This window comes from Amphiura filiformis, chromosome 19 (genome assembly GCF_039555335.1).
Source record: "Amphiura filiformis chromosome 19, Afil_fr2py, whole genome shotgun sequence".
In the NCBI taxonomy this organism is placed as follows: Eukaryota; Metazoa; Echinodermata; class Ophiuroidea; order Amphilepidida; family Amphiuridae; genus Amphiura; species Amphiura filiformis.
In genome coordinates, this window is record NC_092646.1 from 21,412,273 (window position 1) to 21,433,568 (window position 21,296).

Genomic DNA, 21,296 nt, shown 5'->3' on the forward strand with positions numbered 1-21,296 from the left:
TTAAATATTGGTCAAAATGATATCTTCAGTAGATAGCACATACACGAGATTTACTATTGGTTAAAATGCTATCTTCAGTAGATAGCACATACATGAGATTTACTTGGTTAAAATGCTATCTTCTGTAGATAGCACATACACGAGATTTACTATTGGTTAAAATGCTATCTTCAGTAGATATCACATACACGAGATTTACTATTGGTTAAAATGCTATCTTCAGTAGATATCACATACACGAGATTTACTATTGGTTAAAATGCTATCTTCAGTAGATAGCACATACACGATATTTACTATTGGTTAAAATGCTATCTTCCGTAGATATCACATACACGAGATTTACTATTGGTTAAAATGCTATCTTCAGTAGATAGCACATACACGAGATTTACTATTGGTTAAAATGCTATCTTCAGTAGATAGCACATACACGATATTTACTATTGGTTAAAATGCTATCTTCAGTAGATAGCACATACATGAGATTTACTATTAGTTAAAATGCTATCTTCAGTAGATAGCACATACATGAGATTTAATATTGTTTAAGAGAAAATTGGCCACAAACATGCAATTTTGCATGATTTCTCACAATTTCAGTCACTAAATTCAAAGACTTGCCACCAAGTCTAAGCATTCAAAATTTGGAGTATAGGCTATGAGTTTGCTCATAAATTTAATATTTTATGTTAATTTTGATAATTGGTTATAAATGATATTAGAAAATAAAACTTGCATGCGTTTTCTAATGCATTTGTGATCTTATTTCAGTGTTATCTGAAATGGCCAAAGTCTATCAAAATTGGTTAAAATGCTATCTTCAGTAGATAGCACATACACGAGATTTACTATTGGTTAAAATGCTATCTTCAGTAGACAACACATACACGAGATTTACTATTGGTTAAAATGCTATCTTCAGTAGATAGCACATACACGAGATTTACTATTGGTTAAAATGCTATCTTCAGTAGATAGCACATAATAAATAGCACATTAAATTATTGACAGGCCTATTAGCAAGTGACAATCCCCCATGCACATATGCGTAACACGAGCTTTAATATTGGTTAAAATGCTATCTTCAGTAGATAGCACATAATAGTAGCACGTTAAAACTATTACTATAAGCCTATTTGAAAATCACTCCAAGCGCATGATAACACGAAATTTAAATATTGATTAAGATATTATCTTCAGTAGTTTAGTAGAGAGCACATAGAAAGGATATTGAAATATTGTGGATAATTTGATTTTAGCATTTAAAAAATAATCTTTTAATTTTTTGAATAACTGCAAACAAAAGACTTCAAACACAGGAAACAAACTGATTATTCAATAATTTTAGCACTGTTGAACAAAATCAATCAAAATATGTCATTGTTTGATAAAATATTAATTTTTCTTGATATTATCTTTGAACTCTATAGTTACTTTTACTGGAAGAGAGTTGGAGAGAGCTATTCATTCTTGGCGCTGCACAGTGGCACATGGAAATAGAGGGATCAACGTTAATGGCGGCAGCAGGTAAGCGCAGCAGCCTGGATCCCGCCCTAGCCCTCTATTTATCTGTAGCTTGAGCACGTAACTGAATACGGAATAAATCTCAATTTTTAGGGGACTAGACCAGGATTCATGTTATTGCTAGAAAAACTATCCCTCTCACAAGTAAATATGCAGTTGATAGTAATTATTTCTGGCAGATACTGCTACTTACTTGACTTTCTCCACGCGGTGTCAACTGCAGATGAGAAATTTCAAATGCATTTATTTATTTGTTATTTTTTCAAAATTTCCAGAATTATAAATTTTCATGACCATATTTGATATCAGCATGATAAATGCATTAAAATAAGTACAAACAAGCCTAGTACGGGTTCAGTGGTTTTTAATATAGAAAATATCTCAAAACTGACTTTAAAGGTTCAAGTAATGTTTGATATTTTTTGAATGATTCAGGTTTGACCCCAGAAAATACAACTTTGGAGAAGTTAGCCGCCATGTCAAGCGAAATACAGGTTACCAAGGAGATTGTTGCTAAGTTACAACAAATAGATGTAGATGCTACCGAATACGCATGTCTAAAAGGGATTGTCATGTTCAAAGCAGGTACGTGTGTTACCAAAAAACGGGAAAGAAGGAAGGAGAGAAAGAATGAAGGAAAGAATAAAAGAAAGAAGGAAAGTGGACATGTTGAAGCAAAAAAACAAAAAACAAACAAACAAAAAACAACAAAGAAGGCAATAAACAGTGAAAGAAAAGGGAGAAAGGAAGACAGAATGAATGAGAAACGAAATAAATAAATTAAGAAATGAAGAAAAAAGACACAACAAGAGGACATAGAAAGAAAGAAAGGGTAGAAAGATACAACGTAAAGAGAGTAAACGGAGAAAGAAGGGAAAGAGCGAAAGAAAGGAAGAATGCATATCCTGACGGAAAGTCGTTGCCACCAGCCCAGCATCATAATCATTTGGACGTTTAAATGGAACTAGTTATGAAAGAAAGAAAGAAAGAAAGAAAGAAAGAAGGAAAAAGAACGAAAGAAAAAAGAACGAAAGAAACAAGGAATGAAACAAAGGGAAGAAAATTAATGTAGAAAGAAGAAAAGGAATGGGAAAGAGGGAAGGAAAGAAAGAAAGAATGACAAAATGAAGAATAAAATAGAAGAAACAGAAACAAACTGAAGAACCTGATAAATAAGAAAGAGACGAATGAAGGAAGACAGGAAAGATTATTTGAATTTGTAAGAAATAATTCCAGTAAAGTTGTCGCTCTCAATGTTTTATTTTTTTCCCATTTGTTTGAAAACAGATACATGTGGACTACAAGACCCCGCAGTTGTGGTTAGTCTCCAAGACCAGTCGCAAATGACTCTGAGTAAATACGAGACCTTCCGACACCCATTACAGCCGTTCCGTTTTGGCAAACTATTATTGTTGCTTCCAAGTCTCCGAGCAGTGCGACCGTCTACAATTGAGCAGCTTTTCTTCAGACGAGCTCTGGGAACGGTACCATTCCAAACCCTGCTACATGATCTTTATTATTCACCGGGAACTCTGTAGTTAGATCAAAGGACAACGATCGAGCTGTACTGAATATGAAGACATTAAACTAAAACGAGTGCAATTCGGCCTTTACGACATTAATTTTCATCTGAGCAACGCTACGTGCTCTTCATTGCAAAAACAGCAGATCAATAAACACTTTAACACTTCATAAACACTTGTTTGTACAATGAAGGTATATATAGGGATGTTGATTTATAAACACCAAAACACATTTAAAATATGAAGATGTGTATGTTTTAACACAAGATAGTGTTAAAATATATTTTTAAACACTATCTTGTGTTAAGAAACATAAACATCTTCATAATATTTTCAAACATGTTTTGGTGTTTAAAAATTAACATCCCCATACCTTCACTGTACAAACAAGTGTTTATGAAGTGTTAAAGTGTTTATTAAGTGTTGCTTTGCTGTTTTTGCAGTGTTATTGCTTCCGTCATGCGCGTCGTACGCGGGACCGTATGACGGCCAAAAAATAAAAAGATGGAAACATTGCAGACAAGATTGCAGAGTTTGGTAAAGCTCAGCTCCATCAAGAATAGTTTTAAAACGTCATAAAACGGTTTTTTTTTTACTTTGTTTGCCAAGACGTTTAATATTGGGTTGTATAAAGGTCATAAAAACGTTTTTAAACATTTTATATGCAAAACAACAACATTTGCTTTATCAAAATGTTATTTAAATATTTTTGGAAAACATTTTTACAAAATATTTTGCGGCAAAGTTGATTTTGTTTGAATGTTATTAAAATGTTTTATACCGTTTGTATAACCTAATATATAAACGTTTTCTGTCAAATGTTTTGTGTTTGCTCGAAGTGTTCCCCGACAACATTATACTGCTGTGACATAAGGTAGGCCTAGTATACTCGATGGATTGTGATTAACCAATGACGTCCGTAAGATGCGGCCTACGACACTTAAAGGAAGTCTCCGACAATCATAACATTTTGCCTTACATGTAAGAAAAATAATTATCAAGCACGAATCAAGTGGTTTTAGTTAAAACAAACTCATATTGACCATAAAAACGAATAAAAACATTCGTCTCTCAACACGCGATATTCAAAATTCCCGGGTGCCGAAATTGTCGAGTGCAATGACGTCCGAGTAATAGGCCTACAATGAAGGCTGACGACGATTGAGCACAAATAACCATTACGTCATTGCACTTAGACAATTTCGGCGCGGGAATTTTGAACATCGCGTGTTGAGAGCCGACTGTTTTTATTCGTTTTTATGGTCAATATGAGTTTGTTTTAAATAAAACCATGTGATTCGTGCTTGATAATTATTTTTCTAACATGTAAGGCATAATGTTATGATTACCGGAGACTCCCTTTAATTCCTTTGAAAGAGCAGCAGCCTATTGACATGTCTAATAAAACGCCGAGATGACAATGTAGTTCAGAATATTTTTTGTTTGGGGTGGGGGGAGGGGGGGGGGGGCGAAGAGCTGAAATGTTGACCTTTTGTGAACTTTCCTTCAAAAAAGGGCTGATTTCAACGTTTTTACTGAAGAGACGGACTTTTTTTCGGTTTGGCATGGGGGACTCCTGATATCCAGCTAAGTCCCGCTTAATTTACAATTTTGACATCAAAGGTAAAACAAGTTGTTTTTGTGGATTAACGCTTACAAATGGGTTTTTGTTTTTGTTAACTATAAATCCATGTACAAAATAATGTAAAACAATAGACGAATATATAGTGCAATAAAATAAAAACGAATTTGAAAGTACAGCCTGTCTCTCGTTTTACACAAATTCCTAACCACCAAAACTTCTAAACACAACAAAATCTACACCACTTTGGCAAATGGAAGCCTTTATTTATACAAGACGTTACAAGGATTTACTATTAATACTATTGATGCTCCCATAATCATAATACACCAACATAATCATGATAATAAAAACATGGAATAATTCATGACACATGTAGGCCTACCCCGTAACTATTATGTTGTTAAGGTGGTACTACACCCCTTGATAAATTTGTGACTATTTTTGCATGTATCTCAAAAAATAATAACACACTGGTAACAAAAGTTACGTATATATTAGAGGGGCAAGGAATCCAGTTACTACACTGGAATTTCAGTGACTCAAGACAAGCGGTACGTTATTTATGATAAGAAAAGAGGTACCGCTAGAATGTACCTCATTTCTTAAAGCCATATTATAACATTTGCTGAGGAGGACGCCCTCACTGAATTTTTTTAATTCATTTTTTTTCACGATTAAATTGTACTTTATTAAACCAATATAGCCTGCAAAAATCAAGACTCTAGGTGCTGTAGTTTTGTCAAAATCAGAGATTTTGAATAAAAGGCTGATTCAGCCCTTTATTATTACGATGGAATTGTTAGTCGAACGCATACACGATGTTTATAACACACAGTACTACGCGGCGTGCGCGACGGTGATATACACAACAAAGGGTCGTACCACAACATGACCGAAGGAGTGGTACGTATTGGCGACATGTGCGCTGGTAGTAAATTCCAATTTTCTTTGCTTTGAAGTAGTTGTTCGGCTCAAAAATAAAAGGGGATATATCTGACAGTAAAAGCTAACATTTTATGGCAAAGAAATGCTAATCTATTTTGTTTGAAAATGTTATAATATTGCTTTAACATAATAATGAACCATTTGCCTTGAATCACTGAAATTTCAGTGAAGTAATTGGATTCCTTGCCCCTATAATATATATAACTTTTGTTATACCAGTGTGTAGTTATTTTTTGAGAAAAATGCAAAATTATTCACAAAATTTATCAGGGGGTGAAGTACCACCTTTATATTCGAATTGAACATCATGGTCATTTTACGTTACAATGCTTCAAGTGGAGCAAGGGCCATTATTACACCAACACACTGCAACAACACGACACAAAGAGTAATGGAGTTTGACATCAATGAACTCGAAGTCCTGAAACGGACCTTCTTTTTTTATTCCATGTCATGTCGAATATTGATGCAACAAGTACGGGTTATTTGGTCTTTTTTCAAGTAATTTTAATCTTCTAACGAATGTTTGGTGACTATAAAAAGTATTCGCCATTGACTATTCGACGTAAACTATTATAGTTACCTAGTACTTTTCCTTTCCCTGGACCTGTTTCGTCAAAAATATACGTTAGAAGAGTTTATGACTACAAATAGAATAACGACTATACTAGTTACATCGATTATTCTACTTCCAATAATGAGACATCGTTACGAGCAGCATCACGTGATTAAAACATCATCTCGGATTGGTTAAAGGAGCTGGGCGAAGCTTGAAGAAGATGAGCTTAGACACCCGCACGTTATGGACCGAACGGCTTGCCATAAACGAGAATATAGGAACGCGCGATGAATCCCTTTAAATCTTACGGGATTTCAACATCTTTCAAACCAGTGAACACACACGCTGCAAACTTGTTCATGGGAAAGATAACAGTCAAAGGAAAAACACTCGAAAAACGCTGTCTATCACTTGACCAGTTCAGCGGTTCAGTTGCCTGATGAATTCTGGTGCTTCCTGACACAGCGTAACAAAAGTTGCAAAAAGCAAGTTCCAGTATCAGATTGTGTCTCTCCTGCATGGAAATCAAAAATGGTGCAACGTTTTGTGTTTTCCTGGTCATTCTGGTGTGATATTGACTGAAAAACTGACAATGACAGTAGATCCTATTTACATCAGTTCTGACAAATCTGTTGTTTTATCTCGACAAAGTTCCTTCTTGCTGAGTCCAGGTTTATGTCCTGCAACACAGAAAAAACGTAGATATTTGAAATGATTAAAACTGACCATCAAGTATTTCCTTTTCGTCATAATAAGCCAAATGGGAATTTAAATTTGCAATGCATTGTGGGACAGTTTTTGCAGTTTTGGGACACTTTGCCCTCTGACCTATCGGGAAAATTGTTTTCGTGCCTACTCAATATTATTTAAAATGTTTTACTAGAATAAAAATTGTTTAAAAAATATGAATATTACAATAAATTAATTATTTAAAATATTGTTAGTGATAAAATTATTGCAATAATGAATGAATGAATAATAATTAGAGCAATTTCCCCGATATGTCAGAGGTCAAAGTGTCCCAAAACTACTCTCAAAAACCAGAAGTTAGAGAAAGTTGAAACTATTATATTATATATTATTTTAGTTAACTGTTAACTGTTAGTTAACTGTTAACCCGGGAGGGGATGAATAGCTCATTTTGGTATAGGTATGCGGTGCAAAGAACGCCCCCGAAAAACTGAACTGAGCATTGAAGGAGATGCCGAATTTGATGGAATGGGGGGGGTCGGAAGCTAAAGAGTTTCTTTTTGTGAGTCTTGAGAACTGTTATTTTGACCATTTTGAGGGTCATAAAATGTGGAAGCTGTAGAACTGAGTGAAATAACTGGGGTTTTGTGAACTGACATCACAGAGAGGCTCGAAATGGGAGGGGGGGGTGCATTATACCAAATCAATACCATGGAACTAGGAGGCCATGTGGTTTGAAATTAAACACGATATTGTTTTTGAAAGATTTAGGTACGGAAGATTTGTGTACATACAAAGTAAAGAAAAAGTTGGCACAGCTAAGATATCATGATAGGCTAAATTGGGATCAAAAGGAACTATCAGGGCAGGGCTACTAACTTTCCCGCGTTCAAAACTGTTACAGTTAGTAACTTGGCAACATATTGCTGGTGAACTGGACAACGACCTTACTCCAGTTTCTTAGAATAAGTATGGTAAAGGGATATGTGTATTATTTTGAAAAAAAGGATAATTGAAAGTGCACTACTTACCATGTACTCTTTCTATGTCATCACAAATCTGTTGGTATTCATCAGAAGCTAACAACGCCCTCCATGCTGGGTTCCACCAATTTTCAAGATACGTGTCTTTCCTCATCATCATACCAGCGCCCTCTACAGAACATGTCATGATTTCGTCAGATATGATGGCGTTACGAGCAACTAAATCAACGTCAGTACCCACAAATGCTGCATCGATCTGTACGAAAGGAAGTATCATGAAAAAAATTAGTTTTATAACTGTTCAAAATGAGATTCGACAAGATAGCCTATATTATATATAACACTCACTCCCAACCCATATTGTCACAACTTTTACCTCTCTCTGAACACTGGAATGAAAGTCAGCTTTTGTGGTAATTAACAGAATTCTAACAGCAATGCTTTCATAACATGCCAGCTTGTAAACAGTCTGCTCAGGAAATTATTAATGCACCGTACCATCAAACTATGATATTTTCATATAACACATGATATACAAACCTCTCCTAAACCGAGGGCCATCTCGAGTGCAGCAGAAGTTTGGTACATCACTATCTGGTTCTCATGTAACGGCAATCCCTAAAATGATAATAGCATAAACCAAAGACAACATTATACGTGATGAATATTAAAAAAAAAAATAATAAGAAACAAAAAACAACAAAAAACAAAAAAAAAAACAAAACAAAAAAAAAAGCAAAAAAACACCAAAAAACAAAGACAAACAAACAAGAATAGAAGACATTTCAGCCAAAGAAATTAATTTCACCGTATGGCCAACGATACCAAGTAACATATTGGCGGGCAAGTTGTAAACCAAAGCAATTGGACCAATCAGGATCAATAGAAATGTCGATGAAAATGTTTACCTAGACTAAATCCTTCAGTATTTCAACAACTACGCACGGTCATCGGGTTGTGCTGTGAGGGGTTGTAGGTAAAAAAGGCGCCGCTGAAGGATTTAGGCTAATGTTTACCTGTATATCCGGTCGCCGATTAAGGCAATTTGGATCTGAAAACCATCCTTCCCAAAAACCAATTTTCTTGCCAGTTAAATCCCTCCAGTTAAAATTCTTATCATCTCCGGGTTTCACGACAAAAACAGTGGCGAGTTTTTGTTGGAATGGGTCGGTGAATTTGAAGGTTAGCTGACGATCTCGGGAGATTCTCCATCCTTCGGTAAGTTTGTACGTTATGAGGGATGAAACAAAATAATTTTGTTTTTCTTGATACATATTAAAAACCATGTTACGTTGCAAACATTATGCTTTATCGCCATCAACATCCCCTATTCCTTCTTTTCATCACATTTCTGCTCTTCATCTCCTCCTCCTCCCCCTCCTCCTTCTCCTCCCAGTGGTGGCTCTAGGATTTTTGTCTGGAGACAAGGGGGAGGGCAAATTATTTGGGGGGGGGGGAGTGCAACTATCTGGAAAATATTCTTAAAATTGGACAATTTTAGCCAAAACAGGGGCGATTTTCGTGCAACATTATGAACATATAGGGTGATTTTCGCTTTAAAATGCGGCAATTGCCCACGGATAGGGCAATTCCCCCCTAAATAGTGGATTTTCTGTGATAGTTTCCTGACGGGGGGGGGGGGGGCAAACTGGGGGAGGGGAATGTCTGTGACGCCGCCACTGCCTCCTCCTCCTCATCTTCCTCCTCATCTTCCTCCTCCTCGACTCCTCCTCCTCATTGAATTTGAAGGTAAGCTGGTGTATAAGTTTTATACCATTTACATAACGATAAATTTATTTCTATGTTAACAATGCGATTTCAGTATTTTTTTTATTGTGAATAAGTTTCCAGGAGGCAGACTTATTTTAATTACCTGTGCATGCATGATACCATCGGCTCATGAGGCCTTCCCCTCCATAACCACCAGACCAGCATCTTGAGTAGGAATCCAATACGATTTGACAGTTTTTGTTAGCCCGTCGGCAAACTGAATTAGAAAACAAAAGACTCTGATAAGTCAACTATAGTATTAATGTAAGGGCAGACAGACAGTGGTAAGCCTACGTTAATATTAATGTAAGGGAGTCCATGCAGTGGTAAGTCTACGCTAAAATTAATGTAAGGAAGCCCAGGTAGTGGTAAGTCTACCTTAGTATTAATGTAAGGGAGTCCAGGCAGTGGAAAGTCTACGTTAGTATTAATGTAAGGGAGTCCAGGCAGTGGTAAGGTAAGTCTACGTTAGTATTAATGTAAGGGAGTCCAGGCAGTGGTAAGTCTACGTTAGTATTAATGTAAGGGGGGCCAGGGCGTGGTAAGTCTACGTTAGTTTTAATGTAAGGAAGCCCAGGCAGTGGTAAGTTTACGTTAGTATTAATGTAAGGGAGTCCAGGCAGTGGTAAGTCTACCTTAGTATTAATGTAAGGGAGTCCAGGCAGTGGTAGCGGTAAGTCTACGTTAGTATTAATGTAAGGGAGTCCAGTCAGTGGTAAGTCTGCGTTAGTATTAATGTAAGGGAGTCCAGGTAGTGGTAAGTCTACGTTAGTATTAATGTAAGGGAGTCCAGGCAGTGGTAAGTCTACGTTAGTATTAATGTAAGGTAGTCCATGTAGTGTTAAGTCTATGTTAGTATTAATGTAAGGGAGTCCAGTCAGTGGTAAGTCTACGATAATATTAATGTAAGGAAGTCCAGGCAGTGGTAAGACTACGTTAGTATTAATGTAAGGGAGTCCATGTAGTGGTAAGTCTACGTTAGTATAAATGTAAGGAAGTCCAGAAGTCTGCGTTAGTATTAATGTAAGGGAGTCCAGGCAGTGTTAAGTCTACGTTAGTATTAATGTAAGGGAGTCCAGGCAGTGGTAAGTCTGCGTTAGTATGAATGTAAGGGAGTCCAGGTAGTGGTAAGTCTACGGTAGTATTAATGTTTGTTTGTTTGTTTGTTTCAACTGTCGCTCCGTGTGGAGACACGCTTGGGTCCTGATGGGACCAGGCTCAAACAAAATGCTCAAGCCAGGCTAAAAAGCCTATATAAGCATGCTGGCCTGTATGGAAAGAGAAGATAGAAACAGATTTGGAGACAAAGAACAAGAAAAAGAAGGCCACTCCCAACAATCAAGTTAACAATTTTAATGTCAGCCTTTGGGTCAAGAGAAAGGAAGTGCTTAAGGAAGTCCAGGAAGTGATAAGTCTACGTTAAAATTAATGCAAGGGAGTCCAGGCAGTGGTAAGTCTACGTTAGTATTAATGTAAGGGAGTCTACAGTTTTAATGTAAGGGAGTCCAGGTAGTGGTAAGTCTACGTTAGTATTAATGTAAGGGAGTCCAGGTAGTGGTAAGTCTACGTTAGTATTAATGTAAGGGAGCCCAGGCAGTGGTAAGTCTACGCTAAAATTAATGTAAGGAAGCCCAGGTAGTGGTAAGTCTACCTTAGTATTAATGTAAGGGAGTCCAGGCAGTGGAAAGTCTACGTTAGTATTAATGTAAGGGAGTCCAGGCAGTGGTAAGTCTACGTTAGTATTAATGTAAGGGAGTCCAGGCAGTGGTAAGTCTACGTTAGTATTAATGTAAGGGAGTCCAGGTAGTGGTAAGTCTACGTTAGTTTTAATGTAAGGAAGCCCAGGCAGTGGTAAGTTTACGTTAGTATTAATGTAAGGGAGTCCAGGCAGTGGTAAGTCTACCTTAGTATTAATGTAAGGGAGTCCAGGTAGCGGTAAGTCTACGTAAGTCTACGTTAGTATTAATGTAAGGGAGTCCAGGTAGTGGTAAGTCTACGTTAGTATTAATGTAAGGGAGTCCAGGCAGTGGTAAGTCTACGTTAGTATTAATGTAAGGTAGTCCATGTAGTGTTAAGTCTATGTTAGTATTAATGTAAGGGAGTCCAGTCAGTGGCAAGTCTACGATAATATTAATGTAAGGAAGTCCAGGCAGTGGTAGCGGTAAGTCTACGTTAGTATTAATGTAAGGGAGTCCAGTCAGTGGTAAGTCTGCGTTAGTATTAATGTAAGGGAGTCCAGGTAGTGGTAAGTCTACGTTAGTATTAATGTAAGGGAGTCCAGGCAGTGGTAAGTCTACGTTAGTATTAATGTAAGGTAGTCCATGTAGTGTTAAGTCTATGTTAGTATTAATGTAAGGGAGTCCAGTCAGTGGTAAGTCTACGATAATATTAATGTAAGGGAGTCCAGGCAGTGGTAAGACTACGTTAGTATTAATGTAAGGGAGTCCATGTAGTGGTAAGTCTACGTTAGTATAAATGTAAGGAAGTCCAGAAGTCTGCGTTAGTATTAATGTAAGGGAGTCCAGGCAGTGGTAAGTCTACGTTAGTATTAATGTAAGGGAGTCCAGGCAGTGGTACCGGTAAGTCTATGTTAGTATTAATGTAAGGGAGTCCAGGCAGTGGTAAGTCTACTTTAGTATTAATGTAAGGGAGTCCAGTCAGTGGTAAGTCTACGTTAATATTAATGTAAGGAAGTCCAGGCAGTGGTAAGACTACGTTAGTATTAATGTAAGGGAGTCCAGGCAGTGGTAAGTCTACGTTAGTATAAATGTAAGGGAGTCCAGGTAGTGGTAAGTCTACGTTAGTATTAATGTAAGGAAGTCCAGAAGTCTGCGTTAGTATTAATGTAAGGAAGTCCAGGCAGTGTTAAGTCTACGTTAGTATTAATGTAAGGGAGTCCAGGCAGTGGTAAGTCTGCGTTAGTATGAATGTAAGGGAGTCCAGGTAGTGGTAAGTCTACGGTAGTATTAATGTTTGTTTGTTTGTTTGTTTCAACTGTCGCTCCGTGTGGAGACACGCTTGGGTCCTGATGGGACCAGGCTCAAACAAAATGCTCAAGCCAGGCTAAAAAGCCTATATAAGCATGCTGGCCTGTATGGAAAGAGAAGATAGAAACAGATTTGGAGACAAAGAACAAGGAAAAGAAGGCCACTCCCAACAATCAAGTTAACAATTTTAATGTCAGCCTTTGGGTCAAGAGAAAGGAAGTGCTTAAGGAAGTCCAGGAAGTGATAAGTCTACGTTAAAATTAATGCAAGGGAGTCCAGGCAGTGGTAAGTCTACGTTAGTATTAATGTAAGGGAGTCCAGGCAGTGGTAAGTCTACGTTAGTATTAATGTAAGGGAGTCCAGGTAGTGGTAAGTCTACGTTAGTATTAATGTAAGGGAGTCCAGGTAGTGGTAAGTCTACGTTAGTATTAATGTAAGGAAGTCCAGGTAGTGGTAAGTCTACGTTAGTATTAATGTAAGAGAGTCCAGGCTGTGGTAAGTCTACGTTAGTATTAATGTAAGAGAGTCCAGTTAGTGGTAAGTCTACGTTAGTATTAATGTAAGGGAGTCCAGGTAGTGGTAAGTCTACGTTAGTATTAATGTAAAGGAGTCCAGGTAGTGGTAAGTCTACGTTAGTATTAATGTAAAGGAGTCCAGGCTGTGGTAAGTCTACGTTAGTATTAATGTAAGAGAGTCCAGTTAGTGGTAAGTCTACGTTAGTATTAATGTAAGGGAGTCCAGGTAGTGGTAAGTCTACGTTAGTATTAATGTAAGGAAGTCCAGGTAGTGGTAAGTCTACGTTAGTATTAATGTAAGGGAGTACAGTCAGTGGTAAGTCTACGTTAGTATTAATGTAAGAGAGTCCAGTTAGTGGTAAGTCTACGTTAGTATTAATGTAAGGAAGTCCATGTAGTGGTAAGTCTATGTTAGTATTAATGTAAGGGAGTCCAGGCAGTGGTAAGTCTACGTTAGTATTAATGTAAGGGAGTCCAGGTAGTGGTAAGTCTACGTTAGTATTAATGTAAGAGAGTCCAGTTAGTGGTAAGTCTACGTTAGTATTAATGTAAGAGAGTCCAGTACAGTCAGTGGTAAGTCTATGTTAGTATTAATGTAAGGGAGTCCAGGCAGTGGTAAGTCTACGTTAGTATTAATGTAAGGGAGACCAGGCCGGGAGTCCAGGCAGTGGTAAGTATTGCTGAGGCTTATAAAGTGTGCCGAGGCTTGTGGATCAACGTCTAAGCGTTGTGCCTGTGCGTAGAGCACTATAAATCACTGCGCTTTTTAAAAAAGTCTACGTTAGTATTAATATAAGGGAGTCCAGGCAGTGGTAAGTTTACGTTAGTATTAATATAAGGGCGTTCAGGCAGTGGTAAGTCTACGTTAGTATTAATATAAGGGAATCCAGGCAGTGGTAAGTCTACGTTAGTATTAATATAAGGGAATTCAGGCAGTGGTAAGTCTACGTTAGTATAAATGTAAGGAAGTCCAGAAGTCTACGTTAGTATTAACGTAAGGGAGCCCAAATTACTGGTAAGTATACGATAGTTTTTTACATAATGCGCGGTGTAGGCCCTAATAATAGTAGAAATATTTGACTGTAGTTGATTTACTTACCAGCGTTAACAACATCAATATTGTAGCCTTTTATCGTACCAGAAACGTTGTCACTATGGAAACAAAACAAAATTATTTGATATAATAAGAATAATATCGATTTCAATAAATAAAAATTTCACTTCCAGGATGAAACCGGTGTGCATCAAAGAGCCTCATACCCTAACCAATCCCCTCGGTACCTAAGAAAAGTGGAACACAGTTAGTCAGTTTGAGTAATAATTCAAGATCGTTGCGTTGGACAGAAAAAAGAAAATATAATAAGCATTTTACCTCATGTGGATGAAACCTAATATCACCTGTTAGGTGATTTGTTTGTATGAATTGAATATTATATTACACTTGTAATAACCTTTTGTTAATAAATGAGCAAATGAACTGCATAAAATCGCGGCATAAGATATAATACAATTTTAATATTTGGCCAATTTTGGGAAATAAGGGCTATAAATATTCAATTTCTGCAAATTTTCTTAGGATTACAGTCACAAAATTCAAAGAGTTGACACAAGTTTAAGCATTCAGAATTTTGAGTATGTTAATGATTGGCTATAAAATAAAACAGAAAATGTGTTTGTTAAAAATACGGACGCGTGAGACGTTAGTCAAAATTGTCACAGAATATAGAAATGCCTTTAAAATGCATGATTTTGGCCCTTGTTTCCAAGAATTGACCAAAATCGAAAGTTGACTTTAATTATCAGTTAGTTCTAACATATACGAATTAGGATTTAGCCAATTTTATTACATAAGATATTACAAGTAAACACCACATTTAATACAATATGGATTGTAATTGATATATTGATTAGAAAAATAATTAATCAATTCAATCATCCGGTTTTTTACTATAAATAAATTTACTAAACAGCTATATTTTAATTAGCGACATATTCTAATTATTAATAAACAATATTCCTCACAAGGTCGGTTCACATAAAGTTGAAGGACACTGCTTAAGAAAAATCTTTATCATAATTCAGAATTGAATTGTGTTTATTTGTCTAAATCTAAACTGAAGAAAAGCAGGAAAGAAGAATGAAAAAGGATTATGAGAAAACGAAGAAGAAGAAAAGAAGAAGAAGAAGAAGAAGAAAAAGAAAGAAGAAGAAGAAGAAGAAGAAGAAGAAATTGGAATGGGAATTTACAGTGGGTTTCTCCGACACAAATAAAATGTTTACTCCAGTAGTGTTTTATACTATTTTTTTTTAAGTTTTCCGGTTTTTTTCTTCAAATGCGAGCATATAAGCCGTCAAAAACGAAATGCGCGTGCGCTACAGGAAACAAACTTGTTTTTTTTTGCCTAACTGTAGATATAGGATAACTATCTAGGAACTGTTTTTTATTTTGTTTTTAATTTTGACCAATTGTACCATAAATGGACGAAATATGGGTGAAAAAACGCGTTTTTTGTGATTTTTACTTTAGTACCATATTGAGCACTGAGCAGTTTCAATATTTTCTCAAAGTTGTCAAAATCCGAAAAATAGGGATAAATTCAATTTTCATCATACTTACATGTATTCCAAATTGCCATCATCCACGGCCATATGTATAATCCAAACCTCATCAGTATTACACCCATTGGTAGAATATGCTATAATTATGTATTAATTAAAAACAAAAGAACTTATATTTAATAAATGATATTTATTGTTTTATACTTCATCACGATTTCGTTGATTGTGACTGTCGCCACAAACTATTAGTCTGATGATCATGTCTGAGTGAGCTTCCATTTAGTTAAAACAATGAATGAAAAACATATTGATCAAGAACACACGGTTTGTTTTAATTAGAAATTCACTATCACCAAAAAGGCGTTCTCCACTGTGTATCCAATAATGTATGAAAATAACAACAACAAAAATGCTTTGGACTTTATAGAATCTCCTGTTCGATTCCTGTTTAGTATTATTTGTCTCTAAAATTCACCTTTTAGGGCCGCATTTTTACAGGATATATTAGGGCCCCCTAAAGTCGAAGGCGACGAAAAAAACCCTGTTCTGATGGACGAACGGATCTTTCAAGTAAGGTCGTTCGGTCGGGAGTTATCAGACAATAATCTACTTTTTGCCCCAAACAGTTAATTTTACATTTTATAGCAATTCCCGTTCAACTCGATCCAATTTTGTTCGAAAAATGCTGATTTTACATGCTTACAGCAAATGATAATAATAAAAAAACTCAAAAGGAAAACCTGGGTCTGTCGGGCCGGTAGAACATGAAGGGTTTTTTTCGTCGCTTGATAATTATTATAGCTTCATTTTAGCGGGATAAAAATCTGAGGAAAATAAATAACATAAATAAAATTAATGATGGTTTACAACGTACCTCGTGTAACTTCATCAAGCATTGGATCACAATCATCCATATACATGAAAATATTGAGAACTAAACTCGCAATCGATGCAATCCCCACAAGTAGTAAGATGCCAAGACTAACGCATAGAACAGCTCCCGATCTACGGCTTAAAGATCCTTGCCTATTCACTTGCTTATATCCACCCTCCATTCCGCTGTTGAACTTCAGCTCTGTTTTACAATAAGTAGAAACAAACAAATAAGCACCCAAACAAACAAGTAAAGCAAGCAAGCAAACAAACAAACAAAAGACAATGTTAGCAAAGCTATTCCATTGAAGTTGAAAAACAAATGGTAAACTGTTCTATTGCTCGAATTCATAAAATAATATTTATTAATGTTTAAATAATTGTTTTTCAGTACCCTTACGAGCTATCTTCAGTAGTTAGCAAGTTGTGTATGCGCTATCTTCAGTAGATAGCAAGTTGTACTTACTAAGCTATTTTCAGTACCCCTATGAGCTATCTTCAGTAGATAGCAAGTTGTACTTATGAGCTATTTTCAGTACCCCTATGAGCTATCTTCAGTAGATAGCAAGGTGTACTTACTAAGCTATTTTCAGTACCCTTGTGAGCTATCTTCAGTAGATGATTTTTCTTTAGTAGCAAGCTGTAGATAGCGAATTGTAAATATAAGTAGATCTATCAGTAGATGAAGTTATTTATCTTAAGTACATAACATGTTATACATAGATAGCAAGTTGTACAGTATACATAAACCGGTGTGCATCAAATGTATGAGTTATATTCAGTAGATTGTAAGTTGTACACACACGTTATCTTAGGTACATAGCAAGTTGCATAATGAGTTATCTTCAGGAAACAGAATGTTTTACATAACAAAGATTAAACTAAGCTATGAGTTATCTTCAGTAGATATCATGTTGTATATTTTGTATGATCTATCTCAGTAGATAGGCAGTTGTACATCGTCAGCCATTTCATATAATGACATATTTGGCATTTTCATAAAATTTGGCAGAGTAAATAAGTAGACAACACTATTTAAAATCACCTAATCCTGGCTGTAGATGTCACTGAATTAGTGCAATTATTTGTCTGAAAAGATATTTCAAACAATAATTGTCATTATTGCCAATTTGTTTCTTATTGTAAGTACACAATTTCCAAAAGTAACTTGCATTTAATATTTTAAACCCCTCGTCACCTTCCTATATGAAATTCAGATCAAAATATTATGTATTTATATTACGCTCGTAAATTGAACCGACAAAACGAGTGTGGAACGTTTAAAATTATTTAAAGCTATTTTTAAACGAATTTGGTTAAAATTGGTTCAAACCAGATATTTTGGTATATTTGTAATGTTTACAAATGTCCCATCTTACAAGAATCATATCAGTTCAGACAAAATCCTGCAACAGTAGAACTCCACTGTTAAGCGGTCAAGATATAGTAAATAGGTTTGCTTTCATTTTACATCATTCGTTTGGCTTAAAATGACGAGAAAACCTTCTTGACAATAATTATTATAAAGGCATGCTCTGTTAGTGCTTACATTAAAAGAAAACTTCAACAACTAAACTTGTGAAGGTAAAACGCAACAAATTACTCCATTAACAACCTTACATTTTGAAACGTAGATAAATCTATATCGGTTGATCATTTTTTAAACATTTTGAAATTGATACGATTTAGCTATTATATATAAGATATAACAATTGTTTGCCAATATATAATGGCTTTATGAACTGAGTAAAATTTAATGTTAGGAAAAAAAATTAGAAAGTATGAACTTACCTTCTCGTTCGTGTACATCTGTGAATGTATCCCCCATCGTACGCAAATCCCGGTCAAATACTAAATAACCACACTATGTATGGCTTCCTGGTGGACTGATTGGCCGCACCAATTGACTACTCCAGCCACAGAGATGGACTTATTATTATATACCACAATGCAACGGAACTATTATATGATACTGGCAAGGACTATTTTAAGGTGGTATATGATGATATTTCTGGATATTTGGAAATCTTCTGAACATGTTTTAAACAGATTAATTGAGTAGGGCAGAGTACATTGATCAATATGCCTTTTACATAATTATGAGCTAATTTGCATAAATGCTTATTAATTAATTATACAAATATGTAAATTTGAGGGCGGCTAGACATAATATATATAATACATTATTAGACACACTTTGACCAAGTCTCTGGTTTCATGTCAAAGGTATGCAAAATAAAAGTACCCGTACCATTATGAGCTTTTCCAGTAATTTTAGCTCATTAACTTTTTTGATTATTGATAGCAACAATAAGGTACAAAGAAAATATAAATGGATGTATTTTCCGATTTGCTTCAAACAAAATTCATATTGATAAGCGTGCTTTGCTCTATTCAATTAATCTGTTTAAAACATGCAATTCAGAGCATTTCCAAAATGCCTCAAATACCACCTTAAGGTCAATGTTGATTATTTGACAGATAAAACGACAATCGATGAAGGAACACATCGACGATCTTCATATTGTTTTATAAGTATTGTATAATACATGTATATATATAATGTACTTTTAGATTAAAAAATAATATTGATGTTTATACTCGTGCGTTTGTTTTCTTAATTTGTTCGCATGGTAACTATTAGATAGATAATGATAAGTTTTATCAATGCGAAATGAAATCAATCAATCAATCAAAAACATTTATAAAGCGCCATTATTATTAACATTAATAATACTATATTACTAAACATTTATAATGTCACGTGGAGTTTCATGGTATTTGACGAAAGAGTATACCCAGCAAACAAAAAACGTTTTCGAAAAAGGTTAGAACAGTTACCAGAAAACATTTGAATGTCGGGTTATATAAAGGGTATAAAGGGCATAACACGTTTTCATAAGAAAGGTCATTTTTTTTCCATTTTTGTTATAATATTATGAGTATTATAGATTTCCTAACAAATACTGTAAGTGATAAAACCAGAAGTGACCTATAAATTAGGATAACATTTATTTTATAGTGGAATTTTTCCGGGAACAACCCCGGGGAGGGGGACACTCAATTTAAATTTGGTAGGTGTGTTGGAGAATTTCAATGATTTACCGCTCAGTGTTTTAAACTTCTACTAGCTATTCCATTGATCTGCACGTATGTTATTTTAGGAAAGGTTATGAAAGGGTCAATCCATTTTAAAACTGATTTTAACTGACGAAAAGGCGATTTGGAGATGCTAATCTGCGTATGTACATGTATAAGAAAGACCTCTCCTAGACCACATTTTCAATCTCTTAGATTCCCTGCCTAAATTAATGCTCTGCGTGCCAGCCATAGGCTTCAACATAAAAAGTTCAAGTTTTGAGATATTTTCTTAAAATATCAAGAGCTATCTTAAGAACCACTGAACTAATACAAGGCTTGCTTGTACTTACTTTAATTAATTTTTTCAAGCTGATTCCAAATATGGTCATATAAATTCACAAATTTGGTCATGAAAATTCACAATTTTGAAATTTGTGAATTTTTAAAACAAAATTTGAAACTTGTCGTCTGCAATCGACACCGCGTGGAGAGAAATTATTTAAAACTTCAACCTCCAGGATCAACCGATGCCCTGTTTGCTTGCGGGTAAAGATATCCTATAAACAGTAATTATTGCCGCAATGCATTTCGGGATCACATTAAATTAATCCATTCACATTTAATATTCATATAGATATATATCTATATGATCAAATCCAATACTAAAGTGTACATAATCTAATTTGTATTTGGTTGTATCCAATTCCCATAGCTCGGACATAAAAAAGACTCAATATGAATTTTAAAAAAGCAGAATCTGTTTTGCCTTTTGAAAAGGCTTATTGAGACATCACGGGAGTAAATGAACCCGATGTCGGAATTAACACTAGGAGCCACAACATGCTCATCTATCAAGGCACAGTTCTTTAACCCCAATACATTTGCACAATCATTGAATGACCTTTGAAACATTGGGTACATAAACTCATATTCTGAAACCTGAGGTCAAATTTTGCACTATGTTTGTTTAATTGAGGTTATTGAACTATGCCATTGGGATGAAGCCATTATAGTGTAAGGGGTTAGTACGAAAATGGCCTTATGTGCAATAGCTGCCCTATAGACATTTAGCAATATCGGCATTCTATAATGTATACATCTAAATATATTACACCAGGCAGCTATTACAGATGAGACCTGCTTCTAACACTTTAACCCCTCAAATTGAGGTTTTTATCAACATTTGATATCACTGCAATATCTTAATCATAAGGAATAATGCTGGTTTCATACTTTCTGTCGCTTGCCGCTCAGCGGCGTGACGCTTCATCATGCCACGAGTTGACTTGAATTCAACTCCCAGCGATGCTGCCGCCGCGGCAAAGGGGTGGAGTGATCGATATATCGGCTTGCCGCTGGTCACCGCTAGCGTTTCTGGTGCGACTGCGCAGTGAAGTAAAATTATCTTTAGAGCGGCAAAGCGGCAAGCGGCAGAACAGCGACATGACACTGAACGCCACTCTTGCCGCTCAGCACCGCTCAAAAATCGTATTTTGCTCCCACGTCAAAGCGATACCGCTCCGAGTTGACTTGAATTCAACTCCCAGCGATGCTGCCGCCGCGGCAAAGCGGTGGAGTGATCGATATATCGGCTTGCCGCTGGTCACCACTAGCGTTTCTGGTGCGACTGCGCAGTGAAGTAAAATTATCTTCAGAGCGGCAAAGCGGCAAGCGGCAGAAAAGTATGAAACCAGAAAAA

General features: G+C 35.9%; 2 protein-coding genes across 2 annotated transcripts in view; one reads left to right on the forward strand and one right to left on the reverse strand.

Annotated features, from left to right (window-relative positions):
• Nucleotides 1-3,194, forward strand: part of LOC140140292 (nuclear receptor subfamily 2 group E member 1-like) — a 28,334-nt gene extending 25,140 nt beyond the window's left edge. Inside the window, exons 5-7 of the mRNA XM_072162074.1 lie at nucleotides 1,434-1,530; nucleotides 1,963-2,112; nucleotides 2,815-3,194. Of these exons, the coding sequence (XP_072018175.1) occupies nucleotides 1,434-1,530; nucleotides 1,963-2,112; nucleotides 2,815-3,065 (498 nt within the window). The 3' untranslated portion in view covers nucleotides 3,066-3,194. The remainder of the gene's footprint in view (nucleotides 1-1,433; nucleotides 1,531-1,962; nucleotides 2,113-2,814) is intronic.
• Nucleotides 3,195-5,750: 2,556 nt separating this feature from the next.
• Nucleotides 5,751-18,425, reverse strand: LOC140141042 (uncharacterized). Its single transcript, XM_072162820.1, has 9 exons — nucleotides 18,308-18,425; nucleotides 16,518-16,718; nucleotides 15,702-15,780; nucleotides 14,184-14,236; nucleotides 9,686-9,799; nucleotides 8,829-9,025; nucleotides 8,353-8,430; nucleotides 7,861-8,068; nucleotides 5,751-6,819 (listed from the first exon to the last, which is right to left on the reverse strand). Exons 1-9 carry the CDS (start codon nucleotides 18,342-18,344, stop codon nucleotides 6,749-6,751), a joined length of 1,038 nt encoding a protein of 345 aa, XP_072018921.1. The 5' UTR covers nucleotides 18,345-18,425; the 3' UTR covers nucleotides 5,751-6,748.
• Nucleotides 18,426-21,296: the final 2,871 nt, after the last annotated feature.

Bases quoted from the DNA above. Each gene is read 5' to 3' on its own strand.
- LOC140141042 (XM_072162820.1), bottom strand. From the start codon at position 18,344: ATGGGGGATACATTCACAGATGTACACGAACGAGAAG. The intron at 16,719-18,307 runs GTAAGTTCATAC...ATTGTAAAACAG, and splicing joins AGATGTACACGAACGAGAAG to AGCTGAAGTTCAACAGCGGA. The intron at 8,431-8,828 runs GTAAACATTAGC...TTATCATTTTAG, and splicing joins ATCGGCGACCGGATATACAG to GGATTGCCGTTACATGAGAA.